Genomic DNA, 12968 nt, shown 5'->3' with positions numbered 1-12968 from the left:
CAGGAGGGCAGCTGGTGTTCCCTCTGCCAGCTGTGGCCCTCGGGGAAGGTGGGCCTGGAGTTGCTTGAACTGCTTTCTCAATAGAAGCCAGAAGTTGGGTACCTGGGTGGTTCAGTCAGTTAAGGATCTGACTCTTGTCATGACGTCAGCTCAAGTCATGATCTTAGGGTGATGAAATCAAGCCCTACGTTGGGCTTGAAACCTGCTTAAGATTCTCTCCCTCTGCCTCTCTTCTGCTTGCACACTTGCACTCTCTCTCCAAAAAAAAAAAAAAAAAAAAAAAGAATTAGCCAGAAATTGGGATTTTTTTCTTTTTAATGTTTGTTTGAGAGAGCGAGCACACAGTGTGAGCGCACACGAGCAGGGGAGGGGTAGAGAGAGAGGGGGAGAGAGAGCAGCCCAAGCAGGCTCCCACACTGTCTGTGTGGAGCCCCACATGGGGCTCAAACTCATGAACCGTGAGATCATGACCTGAGCCGAAATCGGGAGTCCAATGCTTAATGGACTGAACCACCCAGGCGCCCCCAAATCTCCCAGTTCTTAAATGTGGGCCCCTAACTAGGACAGGCAGACTATGTAGTGCTTCTCTGCAGTGGGGCTTTCTGTGATGTTTATTCTGTGCTCCGGATCTGCACTGGCCAGCACAGCAGCCAGTGGCCATATGGAGCTATGGATTCCCTGAATTGTGATGACAGTGACTGAGGAATGGAGTTTCTCCTTGTTTCATTTTAATTTGAATTCAAGCAGCCACACGTGGCTCCTGGCTCCTGCAGCGGACAGTGCGGTTGTGTATCATTCCACGGTGTAAGTCCCAGACTGTCTGTCCCAAGTTCACATGCCAGCTTTACCACTTCCTGCCTTGTGTGGTCTCAGGCAAGTTACTTCACCTCGCATGCCTCCGTTTCTCCATCTGTAAAGATCACGGTACCTACCTCGTTGTCGGCGGGGCTTGAGGGCTGAGCGAGACGCTCCCCGGAGGCGCCCAGATGGTAGCTGTGTCCCTTGGGCAAGGCATCTTTGTGCCTCCACTTTCTCATCTCTCGGATGGGGGTGATGGTAGGAGCTGTCTTAGAGCAGCTGGGAGGCGTAAACAGGACAGGCCGTGCTCAGGCTGCATCTGTATTCCTGTGGTGCTTCTTACCAGGTGCCCATACTGACTCTTCACAGATGAAAGTGTCCTGGGCCGATTTGGTGGCGCCCAGCCCCGGCTGTCCCAGCCTTTCCTCCAGCCAGCATTTAGTGCTAGTACCAGTTCAATATTTTCAAAAGACGTCTGCTGGTGTTACAGTAATTAAAATGTAACTGTGTGGGCCAGATTGAACCCCTGAACTATAGGTTTTTTTTAAAGGCTCACAGATGTCTATGAAGAAGTATTAAAATTTTCATGACCCCCCCCAGCCCCAAGGTGTAGTATCTGTAACCCCAGCAAAGTCTCAGGGGTCTTGGTTTACTCATTCATAGGAGGTTAATAGTAGTACTTCCCTCATTCATTCACTTACTCAGCAACTGTTTCCTAAGTGCTGACTGCCCAGCCTTGTTCTAGACACTAGGGTGCATCAGTGAGCAAATTAGACCTAGAGCTCTCATGTTCTCAGACATGTTCTTACAGAGGAGATAATGGTCAGATATTTCTCAATAAATGCATAAAGAAAAATAAGGGGAGTGGGTATACTAAGGAGATAGAGCGGTTTGGAGACTTGAGGTGCTGTTTTATTATTATTTTTTTTAATGTTTATCTGTTTTTGAGAGAGTGTGTGCGAGTGCATGAGCAGAGGAGAGAGAGAATCCCAAGCAGGCTCCACACTGTCAGCGCAGAGCCCAGGGTGGCGCTCAAACCCGTGAGATCAGGACATGAGCCAAAGTCAGATGCTTAACCGACTGAACCACCCGGGTGCCTCTATTTTTGTTTTTTAATGCTTATTTTTGAGAGAATGAGCACAAATGGGGGAGGGGCAGAGAGAGAGAGAGAGAGGGAGACAGAATCCAAAGCACGCTCAAGGCTCCAAGCTGTCAGCGCAGAGTCTGATGCAGGGCTCGAACTTATGAACTGTGAGATGATGACCTGAGCTGAAGTTGGGTACTTAACCAATCGAGCGACCCAGGCGCCCCTGAGGTGCTGTTTTGGATTGAATGGAACAGTCAAGGAAGGCCTCCTGGGAAGGTATATTTGACAGACCATAATGAAATGAGAAAAGCCATGGGGACATCTGGGTGTGTCAGGTGCAGTCACCTCAGGACCTTTGCACTTGCTGTATCCTCTGCCAGGAATATTTTCCCAGGATCCTTATCACTTCCCTCTCTTCCCCCTACTTATCCCCCCCCCCGCCCCACCTTATGTCTTTGCTTGGATGTCACCTCAGCATGACCTGTGGGCCCTAAGGTTGGCAAATAAGGAAAAGTTCTGAATAGCCAAAGAGACTCATGGAAATCTCTTAAAGTATACTTTACACACAGACATGACAGAATTCACCTGAAACACTATCCTGTCTGGCACAAGCCTTCAATAAAGTCTGTTTTTTTTTTATGATCTTCAAAATGAGATATCTCAGACCTGGAATGTGTTATCTTCCCAAGTTATTATCCAGGATAGGAATCTGCCTTCTCCCACAGCAGTTTTTAAGGACTGTCCAAATTCCATTTGAATGTCTCCTGTGATGGGAAGCTCACTCCTCCACCTGCCCCAGTAAAGGGTCTAATTTGCCTCCTGGTAATCAGTCCCATGAGGTCTGGCTCTGTGTTTAGGGCTACAGAGCCAGTCTGAGTAGGGGGAGGGTATGTGGAAGGAGGGCCTCACGTGTCAACCTTAGAGTCTCTGTGTTTTGAAGGCACAGGAGAGCCATGCAAGAGCCTGCAGGAGAGGGACACGGGTCAGATTTGTGCTTAGGCCCCCCGAGCCAGAGTGTTCACAGCTGGGAGAGAGTAATCAGGGGGCTCTGGGGCTCAGAGGAGGTGCCTGGCCACCTTGGTGGATGTGAGGGAAGGCCTGCAGGAGGGGAAATCTGGTGAGGACAATGAAACAGAGGAGGGAGTGGAAAAGACACAACTAGAGGGAAGACCTGTACAAAGGAATCTGGGTAGTGTGCACAGTGACCACGGCTCCCCTTGCTCACAATCCTTCTAAGACCCCAGGCCTCAGGGAAAAAAAAAAAAAAAAAAAAATTCAGATTTTATTTTTAATCTCTATCTCCACCCAACGTGGGGCTCGAGCTCACCACCCTGAGCTCAGGAGCCAATCGCTCCACCGACTGAGCCAGCCAAGCGCCCCTAAGAACAAACTACTCCGTTGAACTCTCCTTCATTAAAAATTGCTGCGCGCTTGTGTGTGCCCCGTTCTGCTGGACTATGCTTTGTTGATCATTCTGTCTTCTCCAAAAGAAAAATTTGTAAATGGAACCTGTATTCTGCCCGCCCCCCCCCCCCATAATTATTAGCCTCCAACTATTAAAACGTCTTATTTGCGGGGAGTTCACGTCATCTAAGCGCTTCACTCGGCACCTGGCACGGAACGATTACGGCCAGAGAAGCCGGAGCATCTGCTCCTCACTGGGCTTCCCTTGCCGTGGTCCGGGAATACTAAGGGGCTTCTGGAGGGCCCGGGGGTGCCCCCTCCCCCCCCCCCCACTGTGAGGGAGCGGGCCCCTGATTTGTGAAGACGGAATTTCCTGCCCATTTGCTCCTCACACCTTCCGGAGGCCAAACGGGCGGCCCAGCTGCGGCCCAGCGGGGGAGGGGCGCGGCCGTCCGGCAGATGGCGGCATTTACATACAGCTGGAGCCCCCTCTCGGGCGGGGGCTCCTCACCCCGGCGTCTGGTGCGTCCGCGAAGCGGGCGTTGGAAGGGTGGCTTTGTCTTCGGGAGGGGAGCACACACCGCGCGTGTACACGCACGTGGGGGTCCACAAAGAACCCTGGATCTTCGTCGCGTCCACGCAGGGCTACGGCCACGGACTTCCCACACCTAACCTCTTTCACACAGGGACGCTCGGTTATTCGCGGCTTACGCAGACCCTCCCCCCCCACGCGGCCACCCAGAGGTGCCTGCACAGAGCAGAGATTTAAAGGTTCATATGGCTACACACAGTGTTCGGGATCTCACATTTACGCAATGATACGCACATCCACAACAGCCAATCTCAAGAAGTCACACAGGATAATCAGGTACACCCCTGTTTTCCCACGCTGGTGCACACGCTTATACACACACACACACACACCCCACAGAATCTTAGAATTACAGCCTCACAACCTGTCTTCACCATATACAATTTTAGGCACACAGTCACGTGCAGCCTCCATCCGGTAACTCTTGATCACACCACACAGGCACAGAATTTAAAATCGTATATAACTTTACACACTGGCTGCACCTAACCCCACCTCATCTTCAGCCACACACAAGATCACACGCTCACTACATTGCTTCTGCCCATATTACAATCTCACGGTTGCTCCAGCAAGACCCCCTTCCCCTGCGATCTCCTCCCCTAGGGTCTCCTGGAGCCGGGCTGCTGCCTGAAGGGGCGGAGCCGTCCCCTCAGATATAAGGCTCGGGAGCCAGCAGCTGCGGCTCCCGGCACCCCCGAAAGGCCATGGTCAGCCCGCAGATGGCCCAGCTCCTGTCCCGGACGGTGATCCTGGCGCTTCTTTTCCTTCCCCAGGTCAGAGCAGGAATAGAAAGGGGTGGGATGGGAAGGGGTGGGACGCAGGAGTCGTGCGGCGGGGGCACGGGACAGACGGGACGCCTGGGCCCCCACGCCCCCTCACCCGGTACTCCTTTCCCGCCCCAGGCAGGGCCGGCAGGCGTCTTCGAGCTGCAGATCCACTCTTTTGGGCCGGGACCAGGCCCGGGGGCCCCGCGGTCCCCCTGCAGCGCCCAGGGCCCGTGCCGCCTCTTCTTTAGGGTCTGCCTGAAGCCAGGGGTCTCCGAAGAGGCCGGCGAATCTCCGTGCGCCCTAGGCGCGGCGCTGAGTGCGCGCGGACCAGTCTATACCCAGCAGCCTGGAGCGCCGGCACCTGACCTGCCGCTGCCCGACGGCTTCATGCGCGTGCCCTTCCGGGAGGCCTGGCCGGTGAGAACCCGCCCCAGGGCACCCCCACCCCCACCCCCGTGCTTGGAGGCCTTCTGCCCGCCAACTTCCAAGACCCCAACCTTGCCACCTAGGGACCCCAGATTTCCAGACCAGTAACTATCATCTGGAATCCCACATTCTTAGACCCGTAAATCCTACTCACAAGGTACCAGAAACTTCTGACTCCAACTTCCCCTATGGAGATCCCAAATGTTCTGACCCCCGCCCTGCATGCCTGAGACCCCAAATTCCCAGAACCCCAAAGTTACTTCTGTAAATCTTCAATTCACAGAATACTACCTCTCTTCCTTGGGGATCCCTAAACACTTGACTCCTTACCTTTATCTCCAAATCTCCATGCACTTGGGACCTTCCCATACCCTGTCTTTGGGACCCCAATCTCCTCTCACTTTATCCCTTCTCAGCTATTCCGGTTGGGGCCCATATGCATGAATTTTACCTTCAAAATCCTATCTCCCATCCCACAGCCCCAAAAGTGGAGAGGTGAACAGACCTGTGTATGAATTCTAGACCCCTTGGCCTTTTGGGCAAGGTGACTTTCCCTTTTCCAGCCTCAGTTTCCTCATCTATAAAATGGGATCATCATGATACCTCACAGGGGTCCCTTTTGAGGGATTCAACCAGGTATTTCCAGTATAGTTTTTATCTGCAGTAAGGGCTCAATAAAGGAAGCCCAAACTGTCATTCCTTCCCTGGGCCAGTCCCTCTCAGAATTGTCCCTTGTCTGCTTGGTCCCTGGAATGACCATCACCCCTAAAATCTGGCCTTCATCAAGTACCCTCCTCCCCACCCTGACCACTGTCTTCCATCCTTTCCTCCTTCCTCCACCCAACCAGGGCACCTTCTCTCTCATCATCGAAACCTGGAGAGAAGAGTTAGAACAGATTGGCGGTGAGTGTCTTTAGTCATCAGACTGAAGTGTAGAGTGTGGGGGCTCCAGGGAATTGGGCCCGATGTAAGTTCCAAGATAGTGACACGGGGCTATCTGTAGAGTGGAGCGTTCACGGGATCGCCGGACCCAGGAGGTCCCCACAGCTCCCAGAGTGTGGTGCTGGGTGTTAGTAGCCCCGGGGCTCGTGGCATGTCAGTGTAGAAATGTCCTGGTTCTGGATGTAGGAGTCTCTGGCCAGATCCCAGGTGAAGTATGCCAGAGGGAAGCTCTCGTACTATCTTAGAATCGAAGCCACCAGAGCAGGATATAGCATCTCACAGTTCTGCTCTATCGCCATCTGAATATGATAACCCCGGGGTTCAATATGGGTTACTTACTGTTCTGTCATGGTGTCCCTATAGAGGTCCCAGGAGCCCTAACGGGATGTCACAGTTTCACCAGAGAGAATATTGAGCAAAGGTTTCAGGGAGGGATATGGTATTTTATCCTTAATTTGAGGGGGATTTGGGTACCACGTAAGGCCCACAGTGGGGGTGTGCTGTCACCGTGTAGATATAGAAAGCTGTGGCACAATGTTGGGGGGGGGGTGACAGTTTTGCTGGGGAGAAAATGCCACTGTCTCGGTATCCCAAGGCTTCAGGCAATGAGGGTCATTTATGGTCTAGTAATTGGGATCTCTGTCACCATTTTGCTCTAGGAAGATCCTGAGACACAATTTGGGGGTGTTACGACTTCAAAAGACCTGCCGTTGCCCCTTGGCCATATAGAGATAGCAGATGTCACAGGGTGTTAAGAGGTCTCATTACTGCCTTAATATACACAGATTCTGGTGCAAAATATAGGGTTATTTCGGCTTCTGTGGGAGAACTGTTCTCATCATGATGGTCATAGGGTACTAACGGGATCGCGACATCAAAGGTCCCAGGGCACATTATAGGAGTTTACAGCCTTGCTAAGGGTTGAACCGCCATTCTCAGGGCTCTCAAAGCGGTGTTTGGGCCTCGCTAAGAGGGGCAGGGAGAGTACAAGCCGGGAGAGTGCAAGCTCCATCTGTACTGCGAGACTGAGTCGGGTCGGCTCCGGCCCGGCCCCCCACCCCAACGTGGCTCCCTTCTTCCCGCAGGGCCCGCCTGGAGCCTTCTGGCGCGCGTGGCCGGCCGGCGCCGCCTAGCGGCCGGGGGCCCGTGGGCGCGGGATGTGCAGCGCGCAGGCGCCTGGGAACTACGTTTCTCCTACCGCGCGCGCTGCGAGCCGCCCGCCGTCGGGGCCGCATGCGCGCGCCTCTGCCGCTCGCGCAGCGCCCCCTCGCGGTGCGGCCCAGAATTGCGCCCCTGCGCGCCGGTCGAGGACGAGTGCGAGGCCGCGCGTGAGTCCTGCATTCCACCCCACCCCATCCCCGGCCCTTCCTTAGCTGCACTCGCGGCCCCCAGGCCCCTTGCACAACCTCGTTACCGTCTTCAGGGAACTGGGGACCCAAGAGCTCAGCCCGGGGACCGCAGACATCCCTCTCCAGGAAACTAGGGAATGCTGCTGACCGCTGGCCAAGTACCCCACGGCCCGCTCCAGCCCCACTCGCGGTTCAGCCCCCTCCCCACGATCCAGCTACCACCTTCGGGGAAACTGAGGACCCTAGACTTCTCTCTAGCCCCGCCTGGGCACTCCACCCGCTTCTCTCTTCCTAACGCTTTTGTCTTCCCTAATAGGAACTCACACCCATTTCCCATGCCGGTACCCACGCCCGGTTCCACCTCTAACCCATGCCACACCCCTTTCCGGATGCTAGTACCCTCTAAACTCTTCTAACGCTTGGGGCCCTTCTTACCCCCCACCCAGGAGCTTTGGAAACTCCTCGCGGTTTCCCACAACCCCCTCATTAAAGGATACTTTATCCTCTCTCCTTGCAATTGCGGGCCAGATACCATTGCTTTCTAAAGCTTGGATCCCTGACTTCCATTATGGGTACCCTCAGACCCCCTCCCCAAACGTCTGAGCCCCACGGAAGCCCATAGAACTCCCAGGCTTATCCAGATCCTCCCAGACCTGCCCAAATTCAAGACCTTCCCAATTCCCCCTGAAAGGCCAGGGGCCCTTCCCCAAGCCCCAAGCCCCTTCTCTCACTCTCCTCTCTCCAGGCTCAGACCCTGGAGCCCCCACTCCATTCTCCTTCTGAGAACACAGACTCTGGAGCTCAGTGGCCTGGGTTCACATTCTCTGTCTGGTACTTCCTGTCTTCCTTTCTGGGCCTCAGTTTCCCTGTTTGGGAACCGAGGGGGAAGTTACAATACCATATAGCCCAGAGGGTTGTCTGTCACAAGGATGAAACGAGGTGGTGCACACAGAGCGCCCAGACACTTGTCCGATTCCTATCTTCCTGACCCTGCTCTCATCAATGTTACTCTTCCCTCTGCCTCTTCTTCCCCCGTAGCGGCATGTCGGGCCGGCTGCAGTCCAGACCACGGCTTCTGTGAGCAGCCCAATGAATGTCGATGCCTGGAGGGCTGGACTGGGCCCCTCTGCACCATCCCCGTCTCCAGCAGCTGCCTCACTCCCAGGGGCCCATCCTCTGCTGCCACTGGATGCCTTGTACCCAGGCCTGGGCCCTGTGATGGGAACCCATGTGCCAACGGGGGCAGCTGCAGTGTCAGTATCACCCCCTCCTACGTCATCCTGATCCGTACTTTACCCCCATCTGGGGCTGTTTGAGATCACACCCCGGGAAGGGCTGGGGGTAGCTGTCAGGGGAGGGCTTCCTGGGGCTGTCCAACCTGCATCTGGGGCCACGAGGTGGAATTAGGTGATGGGAATAGGATTGGGAAGAACAGGCCCAGTGGGTGGCACCTAAAGGTGCAGGCACGTGGATGATGAGTCCTATGGGGCTACCAACTTTCCCCCCACCCCCAGAGTAGAGAACAACCTGAGGGCTCAAAGTGGGCAGCAGTGGGGCCAGGCGAGTTGGGAATTTAGGATGAGGGAGCATTAGAGAAGGCTTCCTAGAGATGGGCCCAGGGCTGGGGGCTACTGAAGTCCAATTTGGCTGAGGGGCAGTGGAGTGGGTAGACCAGCTGGGTGGCCTGGGGAAAGCAAACATGTGGCAGTGGGCATGAAGCTGGGGTGTACTGGGATAAAGTGGAGCCCAGCGTGGGCCACCTGAACGGTGCCACCAACGGACGGTGAGAATAGTCAGGGTTCAAGGTAGGGGGAGGGCCTGAGAAGGGGAGATCAGAGAAGGCTTCACGGGGGAGGTGGTCTTAGGGCTAGGACCTGGAAGTGGGATTTGGCTCTGCGGACAAAATCGGGAGGGCAGACCAGGCTGGCAGCATTTGTAGGTGAAGGTGTAGAAGTGGGAATGGGGGCTCTCCGGGCCTCCAGAGCCTCCCCTCTGTGGGCTTGGATGGGCGGATCCAGATCCTCCCAGGTGAGGCAGGACGGGACAATGAGCAGCCCCCCATGTTTGAGGTAGGAGGGGGGGGATGGGATTTTGCTCCCAGGAGACCCCGTTCTGAAGCCCTCTTGCTGCTACCCAGGAGACATCAGGATCCTTCGAATGCGCCTGTCCCCGCGGGTTCTACGGATTGCGGTGTGAGGTGAGCGGGGTGACGTGTGCGGATGGACCTTGCTTCAATGGCGGCTTGTGTGTGGGAGGCGCAGACCCTGACTCTGCCTACGTCTGCCACTGTCCACCCGGTTTCCAAGGCTCCAACTGTGAGAAGAGAGTGGACCGGTGCAGCCTGAAACCGTGCCGGAACGGTGAGGTGGGAGGACAGATGGTGAGGGATGGTGTGTGGGGGGGATCTGGGGGGGGTCCCCTGCATGGTCAGTGGGCAAAAGCAGGGCTTGGCTCAGACAGTCCTGGGTGGCAATCCTAGCTCTGCTCTCTCTAGCCTGTGGCCTGGGGAAGTGACCCTCCCCCTCTGCCCAGCCTGTTCTGTAAAATGCACAAGGTGGTATTCCTGTCTCAAAAATATTGGAGTAGGGGGCACGTGGCTGGCTCAGTCGGTGGAGCATGTAACTTTCGATCTCGGGGTTGTAAGTTCAAGCCCCATTTTGGGTGTAGAGATTACTTTTAAAAAAAAAAGAGTATCTACAGTGTTCCAGGTCCTGTTCTAGGCACTAGGGAAACAGCAGGGAATGAGATAGACAAAAATCCCTACCCTCATAGAGCTGATAAACAAAATAAATAAATAAATTATATGGGACGTTAGATGGTGATAAAAACTAAGAAGAAAAATAAAGTCAGAGGGGGGTGTGTATGAGCTGGAAGGTTGACACTTGAGCCAAAGTGGTTAGGGAAAAGCTTGCTGAAGGTAGTGGAGGGAGCCATGCGGGGATCTGGGGGAAGAGTATGTTCCAGGTAGAGGGAACAGCAAGTGCAGAGGCCCTGAGGTCGGAATGTACCTGGCTGGTTAAGGGTCCCAGGGAAGCTGGTGCAGAAGGAGCAGGGAGAGTGGTGAGAGATGAGGTCAGGGAGGTGACAGACCCGGTGGGACTTCATGGGCTATGATGAGGAGTTTTGGTTTTCCCCGCGGGAGATGGAGCCACAGGAGTCTTCTGAGCAGTGGAGAGACCTGATCTGATATAGGTGTTAGAAGATCATGAGTGTAAAAACTCTCCAAAACCCTGAGTGTTCACTCTGGGCTGAGTGGTACTAGGGACGTGGCAGTGACCAGAGCAGCTCTGGGCCCCGCCCTCATGGGGGTACCAGTCCAGTGGGGGAGGGCACACTTGTCCTCGGAGCCCAGAGTTGTCAGGGTTGTGATGGGGGAGCGCAGGGCTGGGATGGAGTCAGGGAAGGCTTCCTGGAGGAGACAGCAGAGACCTGAAGGGTGAGCTCAGGAAGAGAAGAGGTGAAAAGAATGGGAGAAAAGGAGGAAGTGAAAAGGGAAGGGGCATCCCAGGCAGAAGGCACCGGCAAAGGCCAGCTGGCTAAAACATGTTCTGCAACTGCCATTTGAGTATTGTTGAAGCCGAGAGAAAGATACAGGGACACAGGGCGCCGAAGAGGCGAGGCCGACTTAATCCAAGACTTCACCGGGAGAAAAGCGGGCTTGCTTTCCCAGAGGCTGGCCCTAGAGTTAGATGGAGGGAGTGGGGACCCAGAGGAAAGGGCGGGCAGGGGTTACAGAGCCGAGGAGCAGACGCGTCCGGGCCTTGCTGCTGACGCCCCTTCCCCACAGGCGGGCTCTGCCTGGACCTGGGCCACGCCCTGCGCTGCCGCTGCCAGCGCCGGCTTCGCGGGGCCGCGCTGCGAGCACGACCTGGACGACTGCACCGGCCGCGCCTGCGCCAACGGCGGCACGTGCCTGGAGGGTGGTGGCGCGCGACGCTGCTCCTGCGCACTGGGCTTCGGCGGCCGTGACTGCCGCGAGCGCGCCGACCCGTGTGCCGCGCGCCCCTGCGCCCACGGCGGCCGCTGCTACGCCCACTTCTCCGGCCTCGTCTGCGCCTGCGCGCCCCGGCTACATGGGCGCGCGCTGCGAGTTTCCGGTTCACCCCCGTCGGCGTGGACGACGGCGCAGGCGCGTTACCCGCGGCCCTACCAGGCCTGAGGCAGGGGGATCCCCAGCGCTTCCTTTTGCCCCCGGCTTTGGGACTGCTCGTGGCCGCGGGCTTGGCCGGCACTGCGCTCTTGCTGGTCCACGTGCGACGCCGTGGTCCTGTCCGGGATACTGGGTCTCGCTTGCTGGCGGGGACCCCCGGAGCCATCGGTGCATGCGCTACCAGACGCACTCAACAACCGGAGAACGCAGGAGGGTTCCGAGGATGCCCCGAGGTGAGGGACCGCAGACGTTCGCCTTGTCTCTCCTGGCTGCTTACCTCAGCCTCCATAGTGCAATTGGCTTGATTCCTCGATACACCTTCTTGATTGGTTCCTTCCTCTTACCTGCCCGAGGCCTCTTTGATTGGGAGGTTCCTTAGCCCCCTTAGTTGGCCTTGGGTTCTCTCCATGGTGGGTGGGGGAAACAAGAACTGAGAATCTGAAGGGTCGAGATCTTATTCTTTTCCTCCCGCAGCCAGCCCGCGGACTGGAGTCACCCCGAAGATGGAGACTCTCGTGCGATTTACGTCATATCTGCGCCTTCCGTCTATGCCCGGGAGGTAGCTACCCACCTCTACCCGCTCCGCGCACTTTGGGCACGCTGGGCGGAGGCAGCCCCTGCATTTCCCGTAGCCCTCCTTTACCCTATCTGTAAGCTGAGGAGGGTAGAGTCTCTGGAAGGTCCTTAAGCCACCCCTCAGTTACGGCTTAATTTAATTCTAGTTTGCAGCCCTTTTGCTGTCGTTTGGAGCTATTTGCCATCTTCTCTTTGGCAGACCTGTGGCCTTCGTGAGGTCACAGTGGGAGCCTCAGCCAGAGCTTCACTGTTTTCCCCTCCCTGGGGAGAGGGAGAGGAGGCAGAGGGGCAGCCCTTTCTAATGCCACCTACTCATTTCATTTCTAGGCCTGACCTGCCCCTTCTCCATCAGCGCCTGGAGACAGAACCCGGATATTTTTGTATTTACTTGGTGGTGCCCAGTGTTCTGCCTTAGACACTTTGGAGCTGGAGGGGGTGGCTGGGAGAATTTTACTGTTGGGAGTTGTACATAATGGTTATTTATATCCTATTTTTTCCTCTCTCCATCTCTCCAGAGACCTCTATAAAGGCTCTTACTTTGATCAGCTTTGACTCACTGGGCTAAGTGCTTTGTACTCCGTGTTGGGACTGAGGGGAGAGATCGTGTCTCCTGGGAAGCATACCAGTTACGACCCTGCTGGAGGGATCAGAAACAACTCAAAGTGGCTTAAATAAGGAGGAGAATGTATTAGTTCATAAAGATGAATCTTGTAGTGGGTGTAGTTTCAGCAGAGCTGGATTCAGAACCGGGAGTCGTTCCCCCCCCCCCCCCGCCCCTTTCTCCAGTTGTGTCTGGGAACGACTTCATTTGCAAACGGGCTTTCATTGGCTCTGGGGTGTCACGTGGCCTTGCCTCCTCCCCCCCCCCCCAGTA

At 55.8% G+C, this 12968-nt stretch overlaps 1 protein-coding gene across 1 annotated transcript; it reads left to right on the top strand.

Moving 5' to 3' along the window:
- The first annotated feature begins 4390 nt into the window (after positions 1 to 4390).
- Positions 4391 to 12639, top strand: DLL3 (delta like canonical Notch ligand 3). Its single transcript, XM_053905944.1, is given in 13 exon segments — positions 4391 to 4657; positions 4787 to 5068; positions 5926 to 5980; positions 7105 to 7347; positions 8407 to 8621; positions 9506 to 9728; positions 11156 to 11202; positions 11204 to 11431; positions 11433 to 11486; positions 11488 to 11673; positions 11675 to 11751; positions 11993 to 12077; positions 12422 to 12639. Coding segments are annotated over 13 exon segments (1770 nt in total). The 5' UTR covers positions 4391 to 4588; the 3' UTR covers positions 12428 to 12639.
- Positions 12640 to 12968: the final 329 nt, after the last annotated feature.

Source organism: Panthera pardus, unplaced genomic scaffold (genome assembly GCF_024362965.1).
Source record: "Panthera pardus isolate Hobbes unplaced genomic scaffold, ASM2436296v1 HiC_scaffold_18, whole genome shotgun sequence".
NCBI classification, from domain to species: Eukaryota; Metazoa; Chordata; class Mammalia; order Carnivora; family Felidae; genus Panthera; species Panthera pardus.
The sequence above is the reverse complement of the archived record's forward strand: the minus strand, read 5'-3'. Positions and strand labels throughout refer to the sequence as shown.